The 22,059-nt window shown below is 42.0% G+C and overlaps 1 protein-coding gene across 6 annotated transcripts in view; it reads left to right on the forward strand.

Moving 5' to 3' along the window:
* LOC126091990 (E3 ubiquitin-protein ligase HECTD1) overlaps positions 1 to 22,059 on the forward strand; it is a 349,712-nt gene that overhangs the window by 212,832 nt on the left and 114,821 nt on the right. For all 6 annotated transcript variants that reach the window (XM_049907362.1, XM_049907358.1, XM_049907357.1 and 3 more), the window contains one exon: positions 2,641 to 2,840. In XM_049907362.1, coding sequence (XP_049763319.1) covers positions 2,641 to 2,840 — 200 coding nt within the window. The remainder of the gene's footprint in view (positions 1 to 2,640; positions 2,841 to 22,059) is intronic.

The following is a 22,059-nucleotide window of genomic DNA, read 5'->3' on the forward strand; positions in this document are numbered from 1 at the left end:
GTTAAATAAATGGGGCATTATTTACTGTTCTCTCTTAAGAGATTTTCCTGTACAGTGTGTTTGTAGTCAGTTGTGGTTTATGTATAAAGTGCACGCCTTGGTGGGGGGTATGGCTGTCATAATTTTATTTTTATGTTGTATTCAGTTAAGTAAAAGAAAAGTAGAAGTAGATCAAGAGAAGTTCTTCAGTATCAATAATTCAGGTGTTCATGTCAGCATGTGGATAATGAAATCAGGGTGATTATGGAATGATTCAGCCAAAAGCAGCATGCAACCACAACTTGTTTTTCCTTTAGGTGCATTGTAATAAAACGTGTCACTTGAGGCACCTACAGTAATTACATCATTAACTGATTGCAGTAGAGGGTAAGAAGATTCACCTGTTGAATCACTAGAATATGGTAATTATTGCTTTTAATGGCTGAATGTCTCTCCAGCCACCCCTCTTCCCTCCTCCCACACACCCCCGTTACCCTCTTCCCTCCTCCCACACACCCCCGTTACCCTCTTCCCTCCTCCCACACACCCCCGTTACCCCTCTTCCCTCCTCCCACACACCCCCGTTACCCCTCTTCCCTCCTCCCACACACCCCCGTTACCCCTCTTCCCTCCTCCCACACACCCCCGTTACCCCTCTTCCCTCCTCCCACACACCCCCGTTACCCCTCTTCCCTCCTCCCACCCACCCCCCCCGATACCCCTCTTCCCCCCCGATACCCCTCTTCCCCCCCCGATACCCCTCTTCCCCCCCCGATACCCCTCTTCCCCCCCGATACCCTCTTCCCCCCCGATACCCCTCTTCCCCCCCCGATACCCCTCTTCCCCCCCCGATACCCCTCTTCCCCCCCCGATACACCTCTTCCCCCCCGATACCCCTCTTCCCCCCCGATACCCCTCTTCCCCCCCGATACCCCTCTTCCCCCCCGATACCCCTCTTCCCCCCCGATACCCCTCTTCCCCCCCCCGATACCCCTCTTCCCCCCCCCCCCGATACCCCTCTTCCCCCCCCGATACCCCTCTTCCCCCCCCGATACCCCTCTTCCCCCCCGATACCCCTCTTCCCCCCCGATACCCCCTCTTCCCCCCCGATACCCCTCTTCCCCCCCCCCCCCCCCGATACCCCTCTTCCCCCCCCCCCCCGATACCCCTCTTCCCCCCCCCCCCCGATACCCCTCTTCCCCCCCCCCCCCCGATACCCCTCTTGCCCCCCCGATACCCCTCTTGCCCCCCCCGATACCCCTCTTGCCCCCCCGATACCCCCTCTTGCCCCCCCCGATACCCCTCTTCCCCCCCCGATACCCCTCTTCCCCCCCCCGATACCCCTCTTCCCCCCCCGATACCCCTCTTCCCCCCCGATACCCCTCTTCCCCCCCCGATACCCCTCTTCCCCCCCGATACCCCTCTTCCCCCCCGATACCCCTCTTCCCCCCCGATACCCCTCTTCCCCCCGATACCCCTCTTCCCCCCGATACCCCTCTTCCCCCCCGATACCCCCTCTTCCCCCCCGATACCCCTCTTCCCCCCGATACCCCTCTTCCCCCCCGATACCCCTCTTCCCCCCCGATACCCCTCTTCCCCCCCGATACCCCTCTTCCCCCCGATACCCCTCTTCCCCCCCCCGGTACCCCTCTTCCCCCCCCCCCGGTACCCCTCTTCCCCCCCCCCCCCGGTACCCCTCTTCCCCCCCCCCCCCCCGGTACCCCTCTTCCCCCCGTACCCCTCTTCCCCCCGGTACCCCTCTTCCCCCCCCGGTACCCTCTTCCCCCCCCCCGGTACCCCTCTTCCCCCCCGGTACCCCTCTTCCCCCCCCCCCGGTACCCCTCTTCCCCCCCCCGGTACCCCTCTTTCCCCCCCCCCCCCGGTACCCCTCTTACCCCTCTTTCCCCGATACCCCTATCCCCCCCCGGTACCCCTCTTCCCCCCCGGTACCCCTCTTTCCCCCCCCCGGTACCCCTCTTTCCCCGATACCCTCTCCCCCCCGATACCCCTCTTCCCCCCCCCCCCCCCCCCCGATACCCCTCTTCCCCCCCCCCCCCGATACCCCTCTTCCCCCCCCCCCGATACCCCTCTTCCCCCCCACCCGATACCCCTCTTCCCCCCCCCCCCCCCCCCCCGATACCCCTCTTCCCCCCCCCCCCCCCCCCCCGATACCCCTCTTCCCAACCCCCCGATACCCCTCTCCCCCCATACCCCTCTCCCCCCATACCCCTCTCCCCCCATACCCCTCTTCCCCCCCATACCCCTCTTCCCCCCATACCCCTCTTCCCCCCATACCCCTCTTCCCCCATACCCCTCTTCCCCCCATACCCCCTCTTCCCCCCCATACCCCTCTTCCCCCCATACCCCTCTTCCCCCCCCTCGATACCCCTCTTCCCCTCGATATCCCCCCACCCCCCCGATATCCCCCCACCCCCCGATACCCCTCTTCCCCCCGATATCCCCCCACCCCCCCGATACCCCTCTTCCCCCCCTCGATATCCCCCCACCCCCCGATACCCCTCTTCCCCCCCATCCGATACCCCTCTTCCCCCCCCCCCCCCCCCGCCGATACCCCTCGAGCTGCTTTTCCCTCTGTGCCCACACCTGCCCCCTGTAAATTCTCTTACAGTGTGTGTAGATGTTTAACTTGGTATTTGGCAGCTACAGCAACACCAAGCAGTGGTACAACCCAGCAAACAAGCAGCAGTAAGGCCAGTGGAAAGAACGGAAGCAGCAGTGTTCTTGCAAGCCGCAAATCTAGTTCGACTCCGAGCCTGCCTGACGCTACTGAGGTTGGTGCAGCACGGGCATCTGTTGCAAGCACAGAACAAGCCGCATCAGCTGATAATCTTGCAGCAAAGGTAACCTTTTGTTCTAGTTATGTATTCTATACACATTTTAAGATCCTATCATTCTTTGTCATTTTTAATGTGTACCGCTGTCCCCACCATACTGCCTCTCTGAGGAGGAGGTGTTTGCATGAATATCCTTTCACAGTTTATTTCTTCCTCTTGTATTCTTTTAGTGCAAGTTCACGGAAAATATGGTATGTAAAGAGACAGTAATGAAACGTAATAGTAATGCACACTACTACAAAATTTAAGACACCAATTTTAATCGTGCCTATAAAAATATTGGCAGCTAAATTACTAATGACAGCAAAGTAAATATGGTATAAACTGTATACTGCCAATAGAAAGGAGACGCTAGATGTGTTAACATCAAATATAAATTTAAGTTTTAGGAAGCATATTGTAAAGTTATGTGTCCAGAATACATAATAACCTTGTACATAAGAAGAGAAAAGAATATTTTTAAATGTGGTGTTAACAGAAGAATGCTGAAAAGTAGATGGGTTGATAAGTAACTAAAAAAAGAGGTAAGCAGCAGTGTTCTTGCAAGCCGCAAATCTAGAGAGAAAAGTGACCTTGTTAGTTTTATTATGGTCTTCGGTCCAAAGACTGTTCAATGCATCGCTTCACAGAAGTGTATTGTGTGTATGCTGCTTCATCTTTATATAACAACTGCAGCCTGTGTCCATTTGAAATTGCTTACTCTAGTCAAGTGTTGGGCTCTCTTAACAATTTCTAACTTCTATGTTTCCTTACATTATCAAATGTTTCATCTTTGATGCCTCTAGAACTGTCCTATCGACTGATCCCTTCTTTTAATCAAGCTGTGCCAAAAAATTTTGTTTTCCTCAGTTTGATTCTGTACTTCCTCATTAATTATTTGCTGTATCCATCTAATCTTCAGCTTTCTTCTGCAACATCACTTTCTGAAAGCTTCGATTCTCTAGTTGTCTAAACTGTTTATTGCCCATGTTTCAGTTCTAGACAAGGCTATGCTCAGGACTAATACATCTGAGAAAGACATGCTAACACTTAAATTCACACTCAGTGTTAGCAAATTTCTGTTTAAAAAAATGCTTTTTTTGTATTGGCAGTCTGTATTTTATAGCCTTTCTACTTACACCGTCATTAGTCATTTTGCTGCCCAAATAGATAAACTTACCAACTACTTTTAGTTTCTTATTTCCTAATACAGTTCTGTTGGCATCGTCTGATTTAATTCAACTACATTCCATTGTCTTCACTTTATCTTTTTTTATGTTCATCTTATGTCCTTCCCTCAAAATGCAATCCATTTCATTCAGTTGTTTTTGTATTCCTGTCAACATTTTTGAAAACTTACTGTAAATCTACAATTTTAGAAACTTAGGTTTCCCTTTAACTTACCATCTAAGATGGTTTCATAGCCAGCTCCCTGAAGCATCTCAGTAACTCAGAATGAATGAACGTCAGTCACTTACTCCAACTTAGATCTTTCAGTACTCTGTGGAATTCTTCCTCTTCTATCCTCTGTCTTTTGTTCTTCTTCTTCTTCGTCTTCTCTTTCTATAGTATTGGTTTCAAGTTTTTCTCTTATATAGACCCTCTATGCATTCCTCTGACCTTGCAGCTTTTTCTTCCTTAATTAGTATGGACTTGCCATTCAATATCTTAATATTCCTACAGGTGCTTGTCTTTTCTCCAAAGGCCATTAGATTTTTTCTGTAGACTGCATCTATTTCTTCCCTAGTCATTCATGTACCCACAGGCGTGCATTTCTCATCTAGGCATTCCTACATTGCCATTTTGCAGTTCCTATTAATGTTTTAGACATCTGTATTCTCTTTTTCCTGTTTCATGTGCTGCTTTGTTTCCTCCCTTCCTCAGCTACATTAAATATCTCACGTGCTATCATCAAAGGGTGTCTAATGGTTCTTGTCTTTTCACCTATTTGATACACTGCTCCCATCATTATTTCATTTCTCATAGCTACCCATTTGTCTTCTATTTTACTCCTTTCCCCTGTTTGTGCTCTCTCTGTAACTTGAAACCACCACTGGTTCTTGCAACATATCCATATCCATGTCCTGTCTCCTGAGCCTCCTACCTTTCTGCAATTTCTCCAGTTTTAATCTGCAGTTTGTAACCAATAAATTATGGATGTTTAGTTAGTTTTAGTTGTATACATGGAAGAAGCCTGGAGATACTGACATGTTTCAGATAGATTATATAATGGTAAGACAGAGATTTAGGAACCAGGTTTTAAATTGTAAGACATTTCCAGGGGCAGATGTGGACTCTGACCACAATCTATTGGTTATGAACTGTAGATTAAAACTGAAGAAACTGCAAAAAGGTGGGAATTTAAGGAGATGGGATAAACTGACTAAGCCAGAGGTTGTACAGAGTTTCAGGGAGAGCATAAGGGAACAATTGACAGGAATGGGGGAAAGAAATACAGTAGAAGAAGAGTGGGTAGCTGTGAGAGATGAAGTAGTGAAGGCAGCAGAGGTTCAAGTAGGTAAAAAGTCGAGGGCTAGTAGAAACCCTTGGGTAACAGAAGAAATATTGAATTTAATTGATGAAAGGAGAAAATATAAAACTGCAGTAAATGAAGCAGGCAAAAAGGAGTACAAACGTCTCAAAAATGAGATCGACAGGAAGTGCAAAATGGCTAAGCAGGGATGGCGAGAGGACAAATGTAAAGATGTAGAGGCTTATGTCACTAGGGGTATGATAGATACTGCCTACAGGAAAATTAAAGAGACCTTTGGAGAAAAGAGATCCACTTGTATGAATATCAAGAGCTCAGATGGAAACCCAGTTCTAAGCCAAGAAGGGAAAGCAGAAAGGTGGAAGGAGTATATAGAGGGTCAATACAAGGGCGACGTACTTGAGGACAATATTCTGGAAATGGGAGAGAATGTAGATGAAGACGAAATGGGAGATACAATACTGCGTGAAGAGTTTGACAGAGCACTGAAAGACCTGAGTCGAAACAAGGCCACGGGAGTCGACAACATTCCATTAGAACTACTGATGGCCTTGGGAGAGCCAGTCCTGACAAAACTCTACCATCTGGTGAGCAAGATGTATGAGACAGGCGAAATACCCTCAGACCTCAAGAATAATATAATAATTCCAATCCCAAAGAAAGCAGGTGTTGACAGATGTGAAAATTACGGAACTGTCAGTTTAATAAGTCACAGCTGCAAAATACCAACGCGAATTCTTTACAGATGAATGGAAAAACTGATAGAAGCTGACCTTGGGGAAGATCAGTTTGGATTCCGTAGAAATATTGGAACACGTGAGGCAATACTGACCCTACGACTTATCTTAGAAGCTAGACTAAGGAAAGGCAAACCTACGTTCCTAGCATTTGTAGACTTAAAGAAAGCTTTTGACAATGTTGACTGGAATACTCTCTTTAAAGTTCTGAAGGTGGCAGGGGTAAAATACAGGGAGCGAAAGGCTATTTACAATTTGTACAGAAACCAGAAGGCAGTTGTAAGAGTTGAGGGACATGAAAGGGATGCAGTGGTTGGGAAGGGAGTAAGACAGGGTTGTAGCCTCTCCCCGATGTTATTCAATCTGTGTATTGACCAAGCAGTAAAGAAAACAAAACAAAAATTCGGAGTAGGAATTAAAATCCACGGAGAATAAATAAAAACTTTGAGGTTCGCCGAAGACATTGTAATTCTGTCAGAGACAGCAAAGGACTTAAGAGAGCAGTTGAACGGAATGGATAGTGTCTTAAAAGGAGGATATAAGATGAACATCAACAAAAGCAAAACGAGGATAATGGAATGTAGTCGAATTAAGTCGGGTGATGTTGAGGGTATTAGATTAGGAAATGAGACACTTAAAGTAGTAACGAGTTTTGCTATTTGGGGAGCAAAATAACTGATGATGGTCGAAGTAGAGAGGATATGAGATGTAGATTGGCAATGGCAAGGAAAGTGTTTCTGAAGAAGAGAAATTTGTTAACGTCGTGTATAGATTTAAGTGTCAGGAAGTCGTTTCTTAAAGTATTTGTATGGAGCGTAGCCATGTATGGAAGTGAAACATGGACGATAACTAGTTTGGACAAGAAGAGAATAGAAGCTTTCGAAATGTGGTGCTACAGAAGAATGAAGATTAGATGGGTAGATCACATAACTAATGAGGAGGTATTGAATAGGATTGGGGAGAAGAGAAGTTTGTGGCACTACTTGACTAGTAGAAGGGAACAGTTGGTAGGACATGTTCTGAGGCATCAAGGTATCACCAATTTAGTATTGGAGGGAAGCGTGGAGGGTAAAAATCGTAGAGGGAGACTAAGAGATGAACACACCAAACAGATTCGGAAGGATGTAGGTTGCAGTAGGTACTGGGAGATGAAGAAGCTTGCACGGGATAGAGTAGCATGGAGAGCTGCATCAAACCAGTCTCAGGACTGAAGACCACAACAACAACAACAACAACAGTTAGTTTAAAGTTCTATGGCTCAGTTGTACGATTAATCATAAACGTTCACATTACATATTCACATGTAAATGTGACTGTGCTGGCAATTAACCATTTTTATACATTGCAAAAATAAAAATACCTCTGTGGAATAGGAGGAGTTGTCAAGGAGAAACTTTTTCAGTTTGCTTTCAAATGTACACTTGTATTCTGTCAGATGTTTTATGTTATTTGACCAGTGATCAAAAATGTTGATGACAACATAGCGCACCCCTTTTTGTGCTAAAGACAATGTGGAGTAATGATTGTCATTTTTTTTTTTTTGTTCTAAATCAACAATTGAAACTCCAGGTTTGGTAAGAAAAGATAGAGTGCTCCTTACCATAAAGATAGGGCTGCCACAAGTTCTGGAAATCAAGGAATTTCAAATGTGTCAGGGAAATTTAGCTCAGTACGTGCACCGCTTCTTACTCCCTCATTCTTACTGCTTCTCCCCTTCTTACCACTCCCCCCAGCTTGCAGTCAATGCTGCCACCACTTCTTGCCACTAGCGTAGCAGCTGCTGACGAGAGGCAGGGAGGTGCGAGGAATGATTTGTTTGGATCTGATTCTCGGATATTGTTGACACCATGGCTGGAGACGACGATCATGTGTGCACTAGTTGTGTCTGAGTGGTTGTGGGTGCGGGTGCGTGTGCATGTGCTCTTGTTTTCTGGCAAAAGCTAAGGCTGAAAATTTAGTTGTGAGAATGTGATTGCATGCCTGTCTGTGCCTCAGCGATCATCTGTATGGTGAGTTGCTACCTATCCTCATTAGTATTGATTGTAAGAGTATTTCTGCAAGTTATCTCTTGCATGGATTGATCACTGCTGTCTCATTTCAACAACATGGTGTCTGTGACATATGGATAGCCAACCACATGAGTGGACTTCCACGATGGCCAAAACCACAGGCCATTTCTGTGGGTACCTCTAATGGATCGGGCCTGCCAATCTGAAACCCATCATTTCCCACTAACGCGCAAGTCCTACAGGTCTCACCAGTCTGCCCACAGGCCGAGTCTGTTTGTGTGTGGCATAATGCGTCTGATTTTCATGGTTTATCCAAGGACCCAGGACTGTGGTGCTCCTCGGCAGGCCAGAGGCCACGGGCAATAGATTTCAGGAATTGTGAGTGTCTCGCCACAAGTACATTGTTCAGTGTGGTGTGTTATAGACATTTTATTTATTCTATTACATTTTGGACTTCGAAAATAACTTATGTATTAGAAAGTATGGACAACAACAAGAAGAAGAAGAAGAAAATTGTGGCAATTGCTGGCGATTTGTATGCTATGTATTCATATATTTCTCGGAAGAAAAATGAGACAATACCTGTAAAATAATAGACATAAAAGTGGGTAATAACTGACAATAACAGACATAGTAGAACCAACATCTTATTGGTGGTCACTTATAGTGTTGATATACACAACTCTTCCTTGTATTAAACACTTCTTTCAAGAGACCCATGTTTTTCTGAAGTTATTTCTGAAATCGGTGAAGGTATTTGAAATCTGTCTTGCAACTCCAAGGAAATGCATGTTTTTGTCACTAGAAGTGTTTAGTTATACTGAAATAAAATAACAGCACTGGCCTTAATGAAACACATACCATTTGGCTTGCTTTCTCCATCTAAAAACAGTTCATTACAAAAGAGGTTGATGTTAGTACTTACGATTTTTGCTCACACGGGGGAGAAATACATAAGTCCTTACATTTTTTTTGTCAACTTATGTCTTTACTTACGCTTGAGGTCTCAAAATTTATCAGGGACAAATGCAAAAACTTCAAAAACTTGTCTGGAAATCTGGAAAATATCCGGAAATTTGACTTGGGGAAACTTGCGGAAACCCTGAAAGAAGACATGTTAAGTTGCAGACAGGCACAATAAGAGACACACACATAAAGCTTTCGGCCACACCCTTCGTAAGCAAAAGAGAAACACACAACAGGTCATACATACAAGCAAGCACACCTCATGTGCATATGACCACCACCTCCAGGAGTTCGGCCCGAGATGAGGTGTGCTTGCTTGTGTATTTGACCTGGTGTGTGTTTCTCTTTTTCTGATGAAAGCTGTGGCCCAAACCTTTGTGTATGTGTCTTTTAATTGTGCCAGTCTGCAGCTTTTCTGTGTGTCTTCTTTACAGTAAGTAGCAATCTGTCTTTCCTGACACTGTTCATTTTTTTTCTTCTGCTGTTGTAATTATGCATCATGGTTGCTGTATATAATGTGGCCAAAGTCGGCATCTGTCCATTGAAACATTGTTTGTTGTTGTTGTGGTCTTCAGTCCTGAGACTGGGTTGATGCAGCTCTCCATGCTACCCTATTGTGTGCAAGTTTCTTCATCTCCCAGTACTTACTGCAACCTACATCTTTCTGAATCTGCTTAGTGTATTCATCTCTTGGTCTCCCTCTACGGTTTTTACCCTCCACGCTGCCCTCCAATGCTAAATTTGTGATCCCTTGATGCCTCAGAACATGTCCTACCAACCGGTCCCTTCTTCTTGTCAAGTTGTGCCACAAACTCCTCCCCAATTCTGTTCAGTACCTCCTCATTAGTTATGTGATCTACCCATCTAATCTTCAGCATTCGTCTGTAGCAATGCAGTTTAAAATCAGGTTTTGCGATCTCTCTGAAACCTCCTTCTGGTGTCTTCTGATCCCTTGCAAGTGTACATTATTATTTCATCATTCTTAAACCAGATATTAGCAATGATCAAATGGTGCTCTGTACAAAATTCTGCCAGACAGCTTCCATTTTAGTTCCTCTCTCCCAGTCTGTGTTGTCCTAGTACTTTTCTTCTCATTTTTTCAACTTTTGAATTCTAGCCCTCCATCACAATAAAGTTTTTGTTTTCCGTAGCTGTTGAATAATTCCATTTCTCTATTCATTCATTCATTCTTTCTTTCTTTCTTTCAAGATCCTAATCATCATCCTTATCTGCAGAGCTAGTCAGTATTATAAATTTTTACTACAGTATGGGTATTGGCTTTATATGTATATTGGCCATTTTAGTGCTTCCACTAATGTGTTTTTGTTAGCTTACCTGCATTACTATTTTGTTATTCCTTATTACACCTACTCCTACATTACCCCTATTTGATTTTGTATTGATAACCCTGTGCAGATCTGAGCAAACAGCATGTTCTTCCTGCCATCACATTTCACTGACTTCAACCAATCTATTTCTAACTTCAACCAATCCATTTCCCTTTTTAAATTTTGTGACCTACCTTCTCAATTAAGCGTCCTTACATTCCCCCCTCCAACCTGTAGAATATCAGATATGTTTCTTCAGATGACATCATCCTGGACATTCCCCTCCCAGAAATCCAAATTGAAAACTATTTTACCTGGCCAGAATATTTTAGCAAGAGGATGCCATAATCATTTAGCCGTACAGTAGAGTTGTATGTCCATAAGAAATGTTTCCCCTTGCTTTCAGATCTATCTACATACATGCTCATCCATACTGTGCAAACCACCGTGAAGTGCATGGCAGAGGGTATGTCCCATTGTACCACTTATTAGGATTTCTTCTCGTTCCATTCACATATGGAGCATGGGAAGAATGGTGGTTTAAATGCCTCTGTGCATGCAGTAATTATTCTAATCTTATCCTCACGATCCCTATGTGAGTTGTTATATGTGGTTGTAGTATATTTGTAGAATCATCATTTAAAGTTGGTTCTTGAAACTTTGATAGTAGAGTCTCTTGGGATAATTCATATCTATATTCAAGAGTCTGCCAGTTCAGTTTCTTCAGCATCACTGTAACATTTCCCACGGGTCAAACAAACCTATGACCATTTGTACTGCCCTTTTCTGTATACATTTAATATCCCTTGTTAGTCCTGTCTTCTATGGGTTCCAGACAGTTGGGCAAAAGTGTAGAATGGGTCATACAAATGATTTGTAAGCAATCTCCTTTGTAGACTGATTGCACTTCCCAATATTCTACCAATAAACTGAAGTCTAACAACTGTTTTACCCACAACTGAGCATATGTGGTCATGCCATTTCATATCCCTACAAAGTGTTACAACCAGGCATTTGTACAAGTTGGCTGATTCCAATTGTGACTCATTGGTTTCATATTGATAGGATACTATATTTTCCTCATTTTGTGAAAGTCTAAAATTTTATTTCTGAGCATTGAAACCAAGTTGCCAATCTCAGCATCATGTTGAAATCTCATCAAGATCTGACTGAATAATTATGCAGCGACTCTCAGATAGTATATCATTGCAGGTAACTGCATCATGTCCAAAAACTCTGATTTTATTATTAATATTGTCTGCAAGGTCATTAGTATACAACATGAGTAGCAAGTGTATGAACACACTTCCATGGGGCACACCTGAAGTTACTGCTACATCAGACAAACGTGCTGTGTCCTCCCTACCATAAAGTCCTCAGTCCAGTCACAAATTTCACTTCATACCCCATACGATCATAGTTTTGACAATAAATGTAGGCGTGGTACCGAGTCAAATGCTTTTCGGAAATCAAGAAACACTCAATCTAGCTGCTAGCCTTGATCCAAAGCTTTCAGTATGTTATGTGAGAAAAGTACAAGTTGGGTTTCACATGATAGATGTTTCCGGAATCCATGCTGGTTGGCATGGAGGAGGTCATTCTGTTCGATACATCTCATTGTGTTTGAGCTCAGAATATGTGTTAAGATTCTATTGCAAATCAGTGTAAAGAGTATTGGGCAGTAGTTTTGTGGATCACTTCTACTACCCTTCTTGTAGATGTTTGTAACATGTGCTTTCTTCCAAGTGCTGGGCACAGATTTCTGTTCAAGGGATCTATGATGGATTACAATTAGAAGAGGGGCTATCTGAGCTGCAGATTAAGTATTTAGATAGATTCCCTCAGGCCCTGGAGCTTTGTTTAATTTTAATGATTTCAGCTGTTTCTCAACACCACTGACACTAATACTGATTCCACCCATCATTTTGGAGGAACAAGGATTACATTGGAGCAGCTATCCAGGGTTTTCTTTTTCAAAGGAATATTTGAAAACCAAGTTAAGCACCTCAGCTTTTGCTTTGCTGCCCTCAATTTCATTTCGTGTCTCATTTGCTAGGAACTGGGCCCCAACTTTGGTACCACTAACAGTCTTTACATACAACCACAATTTCTATGGGTTTTGTGAAAGATCATTTTGACAATATTCTGCTACAGTAGTCTCTGAAGACTTCACAGTTGCTTTCTTCACAGGCAAACCATATCTCTATGTGTAGCCCTAAGCTTTGTTTTACACCTATTATGCAGTAATCTGTCTTTCTTTAGAAGTTTCTTTACAGTGACTGTATACTGTATAGGTACCCTTCCATTATGAACTGATTTTACTGGGTACCTATCCAGTGCATGGCCAACTATTCTGTTCAATTTCTCATTAAGATATGAAACTAGTGATTTTAGTTTACTGAACGTATATGCTTTCCTGCTTGTTTTAGTTGTCCTTTGTACTTCGGTAATCATTGTTGCTACAACCACGTCATGGTCACTGATACCAGTTTGATGTGGCCATCCTCAAAGGGGTCAAGTCCGTCTGTTGTCATTAGATCCAATATATTTCCACCGTGAGTGGGGTTTCGAACTATCTTCTCTAGGTCTTTTCGGATAAGGAATTTAATAAAGTTTCACAGAATGCCTTATCCTGCACACCACTAACAAAACTGTAATTTTCCCATTTAATTGTTGGGTGATTTAAGTTGCTTCCAATGATTACAGTATGACTGGGGAACTTACGTACAAGCGAACTAAGGTTTTCTCTAAAGTGCTCACTTACATCAGGATATTAGTGTAGTGGGTGATAGAATGATCCAGTTACCATTTTATGCCCAACCCTGATACTTAGTCTTGCCCAAACGGTCTCACATGGAGCTTCAATTTATCTCTCAGTGGATTTGAGTTCCTTGTCTACTGTGACAAATACACTGCTTCCATTTCCTATTACCCTACCCTTTCGACATACTCCTAAATTTCGTTTAAAATCTCACTGCTGTCAATTTCAGGTTTCAACCAGCTTTCTGTACGAAGTATTATGTAAGCTGTACTGCTTTTCAAGAGCACTTTGAATTGTGGAACTTTGTTACCATAGGATTTGAATACACTCACTTGGGGGAGGCATTTCTTTTGAGTATTGTACAACTATTGTTATGTGGATTGGATGGAGAGTTGCTTAATCTGAAAAGCCTAGTTTGCACCCCACACAGTCAGCTACATAGGTAGCAACCTCTGAAGTGTAGTGCACACCTGACCTATTTAGGGGAACCCCACAGTTCTCAACCCTGTGGTGCAAGACCAGGAAGACGCAGCCTAACTTGTTAAAGAATGTTGGAAGTCTCTGGTTCAGTCCTTCCACTTGACTCACACTGAAGAGCCACAATCCATTCTTCGGACAGTGCTGCCACTTGTTAGGTCCATTGAAACTCCATGCACAAAGCTGGTCTTCTCAAGCTTTTGTGCCAGTCACAGTCCAAGTATGACCTAGGAGCCCAGATGGAAGGCATCATTTTGTCCAATGTGCTCCATAATCTGCAGCTGGTTGAGCCCTATTGCCTCAGTGGCTGCTGGAATAGCCTGTGCAACATGTTGAATGATGCCTCCAGGTATACGCACTGAATGCACCTGTTGTCCGTTTCTGTCCCTTGCTGCCATTTCCCTACCATCATTTGCTATATGTGTGAACTGCTGACTGTTAATAGACCCTTTGTGTTTGTCTTCTTTTCATAGGCCAAAACACGTTTCCCAAAACAGATGAAGTGAGTCCCACTGGCTCAGTTTCAGTAAAAGACAGTACCCTAAATTCATTGCTTAGGGTGACTGGTACAAGGGTCGACTGAAAAGTAATGCCTCCACCTTCGTAGCTCTTAAACAGCTGGCAGCATTGGTATGTGTCAGGTACTGGCTTGTTCTGTAGCCTCTTCTATACAGCTCCAGTTGGTGGGAAGCCTTAGCATTGAATGGTTGTGTTGTTACAGTGTAAAGTATGGAACCCTGTGCAGATGGTCGGTAAATGCGATTTAAGCAATGTGCAGTCATTGAATTCTTGACAGCAGAAGGTGCCCCCTCAAAGGAGATTCATCAGAAAATGAAAGCAGTTTATGGTGATTCTGTTGATGTGAGTACTGTGTGGGGTTGAGCAAGTAAGTTTATTGACAGATTGATTCAGGATGATTGTGGTATCACTCAGAGAGAAATTGCAAGCACGATCAGCATTTCACAAGAATGTGTGGGTCACATTATTGCTTTGCTTGGCTATCAGAAGATATGTGCACGATGGGTAACCTGGATGCTGACTCCTGAAATGAAAGCAAACAGACTTGAAATTTGGTGGGAACTCCTCTCGTGTTAAGAGAATGAAGGTGACACCTTTCTCCGTTCAATTGTGACAGGAGACGAAGCGTGGGTACACCATTACGACACGGAGATGAAACGTCAGTCATGGAATATCGACACAGACTCGCCCCAGAAAAAGAAATTAAAGACGCGGGCCTCCGCTGGAAAAATCATGGCCACAGTGTTCTGGGACACAGATAGTGTTATGTTGATTTTCTTGATTGTGAAACAACAATAAATTCAGAGCATTACATCACAGTGCTGCAAACTCTGAAACGACGGCTAACAAGGGTCCAAGAGGAAAAGGGAAATGTTTTCCTGTAGCATCACAACGCCAAACTACGCACTTCACGTGCCACCACAGCAGAACTTCAGAGACTGAATCTCACCACCATACACCATTCTCCATACAGTCCAGATTTAGCACAGTCTGACTTCCATCTGTTTCCGATAATGAAAGATGATCTGCGGGGACATCATTATGCTTCTGATGAAGACGTTAAGAGAACTGTGAGAAAGTGGTTGCAGAAACAGTGTGTCGACTTCTTCCGTGACGGCTTCAGAAAACTTGTTCATCGTTGGCAGAAATGTATCCAATTGGCTGGTGATTATGTGGAAAATTGAATATTGGTTATTAAAGATCACATTCTAAGGATTATTTCTGTATTTGATTTATTAAAATATTCTCATCCAAACCCAATTAACGAAGGTGGAGGCATCACTTCTCATTCAGCCCTCGTACAAAGCTCTGAGTCCTCCCTGGTCACCATCCACCATGTACACGACTACCAGATCTACCATTGACATGCCGATCGCAGTCAAGTGGACAGGTAATGACAGATCGTGTACTTTCTGCAGAGGAGACAGGATCCACAGGAGAGGATGTTACTTAGGATACCTCTGGTATTGGTACCACGGATACATGACTCTCAGGGGCCCTTCCACACCCTGATTCACAGTAGTTTCCATTCGTTTGATAGTAGTCAGGTCAATTTCAAGCTGCTTATGAATGTCAACCAACTCATCCTGCGTTTAAGAACAGCATTCACAGTGGAGCTGCATTTTGGCTGTTGCAGTGTATAACAGGACAGTGAACAAATTATTTTAAAACTAAGTCTACTGATTATCTTTTAATCTGTTGAGCTAAAGTATTAATTCCATATAAGAACTGAAGTAAATATGCCAAAAGATATTTCTAATAAGGAAACAGAAAAACCAGTGGTAAAAATGACAGTTTTCTGAAACTTTCTGAGGTTAATTGTAGTCGCTAACAAACTTGAAAATAGAAAAATAGAATTAATATATGATAAACATATATATACTCCTCTTTAAGGGAAAGCTAGATGCTACACAATATGTAAGTTACAATATCTGCAAATCACAAATGCTAATTTACTAGAGATTAAATTATGTACAGGAGAATGGTAACTTCTGAAAATTCTAAAAAATGCATGTTTATTTGTGTTGATATACAATGAAATTTGGGGTGATCTGTTCTTTGGCAGTAACTTTGACTTACAAATGCTGATTTATCCAAAAGACTTGTACTGTTAATTTACGAAAGTATAGTTTTGTTAGCATTCAAAAATTGTCAAAATAAGCTGTTTCGCATGTAATTATACAATGAAATTAGAGACGATTGATTTGAATGAGGATAGGCCTACTGTTCTCAAATTTTAAAAGAGCACAAATGACTTTAAACCGAGAATTGACAATAAAGTAACAGTAAGTGTTTATCGCAGCACTTCTGATCATTCAAAATTTCGCAATACAAATTATGGGTATTGATACAACGAATGCAAGATTGTGCTGAAGTGACACGGGCAGTAAAATATCTGAATCTAGAATTTCAAATTATCACATGGCTCTTGCAAACGCAGTCTCACATAAAGGAAAGTTACGAATTTGGCTTTTACATATAAATAAACGTGCGAATGGCACAGATTTTTTACTTAGCTGTTTTTTTACCAACTTTTACACTGGCATGCCAAGGAAGAACACTGTGGCATGAGCTTACCTCAGTTACAATCAAGACATGCACCAACAAAGCACGTCTTCTGCCTGTTGGTAGCTTTACCAACATAAGAAAGTGTTGGCTAATGTTAAAAGATCAGACCTGCAAAATTCTCCATACATAAATCTGTCTGGTCTCCCCACAAATACACCTCTGATGTAATTTCACGTATGGTACAGCTATTTGTATCATAGAGTTGTGCAAGCCACCCCTCTGTCATTAAGATTTGACTAGGAGAGGTTAATAAGATAAATCCAGAAGCATCAAGGAGTAGTTAGTTTGACAATGGAAGGAAGTATGGGGAGTAGAACTTGTATAAGAGACTAATGTGTTGACTACATTAAGTAAGTGCAAGCGGATGTCTGGAGTTGCTGTGCAGATATGAAAAGATTTACTCAAGAGAGACTTAACATTAGGAGCTGCCTCAAACCAGTCTTCAGACTGATGACTGTAATAAAAGCATCAAAATGGAAGATGAACCATAAGTTTGATGGAATATATATGTGAAGATTCGTGTTTGATTGTTGCGTCCGATTCTCTCCTAAGGCTTGTTCAAGATGTAATCTTCTGGTTTTAGCTGAAGTGGAACTGAATTTAGCCTCAGCGTATTACATTCCAGTCATCGTTTGAGTTGGTGTTCTTGAAGTGCCACACTTAAGTCTGTATCAACTAAATTTGTTCCATGACAGTCTATAGATCAACAAGAACATACCTGAAAATCTTAGATACAGTCCATCGTGAAGGAAGTACATCAGTCACATGGGCCCTGTTCCTAGCCTTTGTGCGGATGCTGGCAAGCCGCCCTCTTCAAATCAAGTGACAAGTATTCTTAGTGCACCAAGCTTACAAAATACACTCAGTACCCCAAGCACTTGCCTGCCACACTGTAGGTTATCCAGCCCTGGACTATTTCAGATAATTTTTAATGAAGAAATTCACCAAATAGCTGTGCAAATTGAGAAATTATTTTCTTTTACTTTCACTACCAGTTTCGGCAATTCAATATGCCATCTTCAGGCCCCATGTGCACCTCTCCAAAATTATCAATATTGGTATACTGGGTCCATCTGTTTCTGGATGTCGTGAATTCTGAAGTGCTTCCTTCGAAGATTTGATTTCAGTTGCATGTTGGGATATGGCATATTGAATTGCCAAAACTGGTAGCAAAAATAAAATAAAATAACTTCTCAATTTGCACAGCTGTTCAGCGAATTTCTTTGTTAAATATTTGATCAGTTGCTATCCCAGTCCACAATGGATCAACAGATATTTCAGATAATTCTTTGTCAGCAACAAGGCTGTATGGGATCCAAGCAAAGAGCCACAATACAGAAAGGTGCGTGGTGAATGTTTTTATTCCAAGGTTGCAGTTAGCCACCACCTTTTTACATCAAGAGACAGAGAATTATTTTAAATTTGACTAATTTTAGAAAAGAAAGCACTCCAAATATAGTTTTTAGGTATACAAGTGGGGCAAAGCAGCAAAATTCACTTGGCCACCCAACAATTTTTCTGATCATGTCTTCAGCATCTACCTGCCAGGATAGATTTAAAATGTATCGTACTGAGTTGCACTTGATCCTGGGGACAACAGGGCAGAAGGGGCAAGAGTGAGATTGTTCAGATACGTTAGTGCTCTCCAAGCCCTTAATAAATATACTCTACAGAAAAATTGTACACAATATTCCTTGTTGCTGCTGTGTGATAAGTTGGGCACTGGGACACGCTGGAATGAATGGAAACAAGCTGGATGACTTAGTAGCCAGGAAGGGTTAGGAAGAATGGCTGGAGGTAAGGGTGACAAGATATGGACTGTGAAACCAACTTTGTCTGTGGCGTTTCTCCTCTTGGTTACACAGGTGCTTTTTGCTCTAGTGGGATGGTCAACCTGTTTGTATTGCTGTGGCATATTCATTACGGTAACTCATATTTTAAGAGTGTACAATTTATTTTCTAGTGTTGATTTGAGTATGCTTCCTATTTGAGCAGGCTATGAGACGAATTTTGTATGCATTTTGTGAGTTGTCCAGATCTAGTCAGCCAGAGGTTTTAGGGAGTTGTAGAATGGCTGGTTCCTACTTATTTTTATTTGTGTGGGAGTGTGATATTTTTTAATTCATTTTGAATATTTTGTGGTTTTCTTTTAACCACACTCATGTTTAAAATTTTGTAAGTGTCTAAAGATGATGGTGGTGGGGATTACTCATACCACTTTACTTTCCAAGACTTGATACCATTGCTTAAAATTTTAATGACCCAGAGATTTAAAGTTCACCATATAAATGGTATGTGTATAGCTGTGTACAAGATATAAACAACTAATGCAGTTGTTACATTCAGCAGTAGTGTGTAAGGTATGCCATAATTAATAAAATAAAGTTTCCACATTCAGTATTCTCTTGGAATCATACCTATGGATTCCTCTAGTCTTAAGTTCTGTACTGATATTTAATATCCAGACAGTCTGTAGCTTACCATATGGGATTCGGCATTATCAACAGACAAGTCTTAAGAACTTACTGAATTTGCTGTAGGGTAATGTAAGTCTAGTGGATTTTCTTCCTATCCTGTCATGTACAGCGACAGGAGATGTAACATTTCCACCTCGTCTCATACGTGCTACAGTCAACTTTGTGTGTACCTTGTTTGTTGGAAAGGCATTGTTTCTGAAGCGAATAGACCAAAAGAGTGCAGCAAAGTGTACACTAATTGTTAGCGTAAAAAGTGGATACACTGCGCAGTAATGACAAAGTGTAAAGATTAATCTTCAATGATTAGTCAGATTTGTCTTTAATGAGAAAACTACAGTTTAATAAAATTTGAATTATGTAATGAACTCGCATAGCTGCCAGTCCTAATGCTGAAAATTTATTCCTGAAACCAGAAATTATAACAAATTTACATTTACATGGTAGTCAGAAACACGTTTACTAGTGACATTTGTTGCCACTTTTGCAGAAACTTATTTGTATATCAAAGTGATAAGAAAAATAGCTGGGCAAATGCAAATACTTATTCAAAACTTTAGAATTCTTTAAAGACGTTATAGACAAAATCAAAACTAAATGAATTACTGAATTATTGTGGGAAATGGTAATAATGGTGTAGTGTAACCTCACTGTTATCTTTAACGTTACTAATTATGGTTAACGAATCCTTTCAATTAATTACAGTTCACCCTGACATATATCACATTTAAATGTGAAGGACTCCAAAAAAACAGCAAAATACGCTGGTAATGCTGAAAGACACCAACCAAGACATTAGTAAATATATTTGCCAAAAACACACAAAAGTACTCAGCATAGTTGGATAAATGGTAAAATTCATTAAGATTTGCCAGATTTAATGATTTTAACAGTTACCATAAAAGTTTCTCATGAATTTTTAGCTCAAGAATTATGTAATGACATTAATCAATTAACAAGAAATGCACTTTCAATTCAACAAAAAAAAATTACTGTTCTTTCTGGCAAAGTTATCAACTCTTCAAATAATAGACTTTTTGATTCATGATGTGATTCTCAGAACTTGTAATTGGATATGGACCCTGTTTTATGTGGCAGTGATTTGGGATACTAATGACCAAAAATTTATGGATAAAGTTCACTCAAAATACTGGGAAGTCTTTTATAATACTAAAAATGGTTCAGTCTTCCATTCTGAGACACTGCAGGGGCGAAGTAGTAGCTCATTGGCAACAATTGCAATAGTCTTCTCTCATCCCTAAATTCAATTTTTTCTTAATTTGTGCTATGTTCCAACATTATTATTCCTTTTAACTCTTTTTAAACCTAATTATAAACTTATACAGTTACCAGTGTACTGTGGTCCTTGGATCTTGTGTCGCCTATAATAATATTGTTGCACTCATAGTCACTGCGCTGTAGCAACACTCTCTTGCTCCATTTCTCATACACAGCTGCATCACATCACACATGCTTGCTGCTTTGCATACTTACTCTAAAGAATTTTTATTATCTTTTCTGACTTTATTGTTGACTCTACAGTTAAGATTTATTTCTTATATTTTCTTTAATTAAATTTACACAATTTTTACACTGGCCATATACAATAAGAAAATAAATAAGGTACATGCATGGTAGGAAATAAAATTCATTATTCAAGAGTAATGTTATATCTTATAGCAACATATTGTGTTGTTGTCGTCACAGACAGGTGATGATATGATACGAAATATATAACATTTCTTGCTGTAGACAGGAACAACAGCTGTAGTGTTTGCACAAAAGTTGACACTTAGCGTGGTGGCTGATGAGAGCAGTTGTAAGTGGGAAATGACTTTATGGTTGCTCCCATCACCCACCCCACTGAGTGTCAACTTGGTTTCTGCAGACAGTGTTTATGTAAATTTTTGCATGTACTAAGGGAAAAGAGAGAGAAATCAAAATCTTCAGCTGATGGTAAAAGGAAACGAAAAGTAAATTGACCAGAAATTGTAAAACAGGAATTGCTTCGAAACGTGACAAATAATTAGGCACTTACCTCCCCCCCCCCCCCCCCCCCCCCCCCATGAACCATGGACCTTGCCGTTGGTGGGGAGGCTTGCGTGCCTCCAGGTGGGGAGGCTTGCGTGCCTCAGCGATACAGATAGCCGTACCGTAGGTACAACCACAACGGGGGGGGTATCTGTTGAGAGGCCAGACAAACGTGTGGTTCCTGAAGAGGGGCAGCAGCCTTTTCAGTAGTTGCAAGGGCAACAGTCTGGATAATTGACTGATCTGGCCTTGTAACAATAACCAAAACGGCCTTGCTGTGCTGGTACTGTGAACGGCCGTAATTTTTCCCGAGGGCATGCAGCTTTACTGTATGATTAAATGATGATGGCGTCCTCTTGGGTAAAATATTCCGGAGGTAAAATAGTCCCCCATTTGGATCTCCGGGCGGGGACTGCTCAAGAGGATGTCGTTATCGTGAGAAAGAAAACTGGCGTTCTACGGATCGGAGTGTGGAATGTCAGATCCCTTAATCGGGCAGGTAGGTTAGAAAATTTAAAAAGGGAAATGGATAGGTTAAAGTTAGATATAGTGGGAATTAGTGAAGTTCGGTGGCAGGAGGAACAAGACTTCTGGTCAGGTGACTACAGGGTTATAAACACAAAGTCAAATAGGGGTAATGCAGGAGTAGCTTTAATAATGAATAGGAAAATAGGAATGCGGGTAAGCTACTACAAACAGCATAGTGAACGCATTATTGTGGCCAAGATAGATACGAAGCCCACACCTACTACAGTAGTACAAGTTTATATGCCCACTAGCTCTGCAGATGACGAAGAAATTGAAGAAATGTATGATGAAATAAAAGAAATTATTCAGATAGTGAAGAGAGACGAAAATTTAATAGTCATGGGTGACTGGAATTCG

The sequence above is a fragment of the Schistocerca cancellata genome, chromosome 7, assembly GCF_023864275.1.
Source record: "Schistocerca cancellata isolate TAMUIC-IGC-003103 chromosome 7, iqSchCanc2.1, whole genome shotgun sequence".
Classification (NCBI taxonomy): Eukaryota; Metazoa; Arthropoda; class Insecta; order Orthoptera; family Acrididae; genus Schistocerca; species Schistocerca cancellata.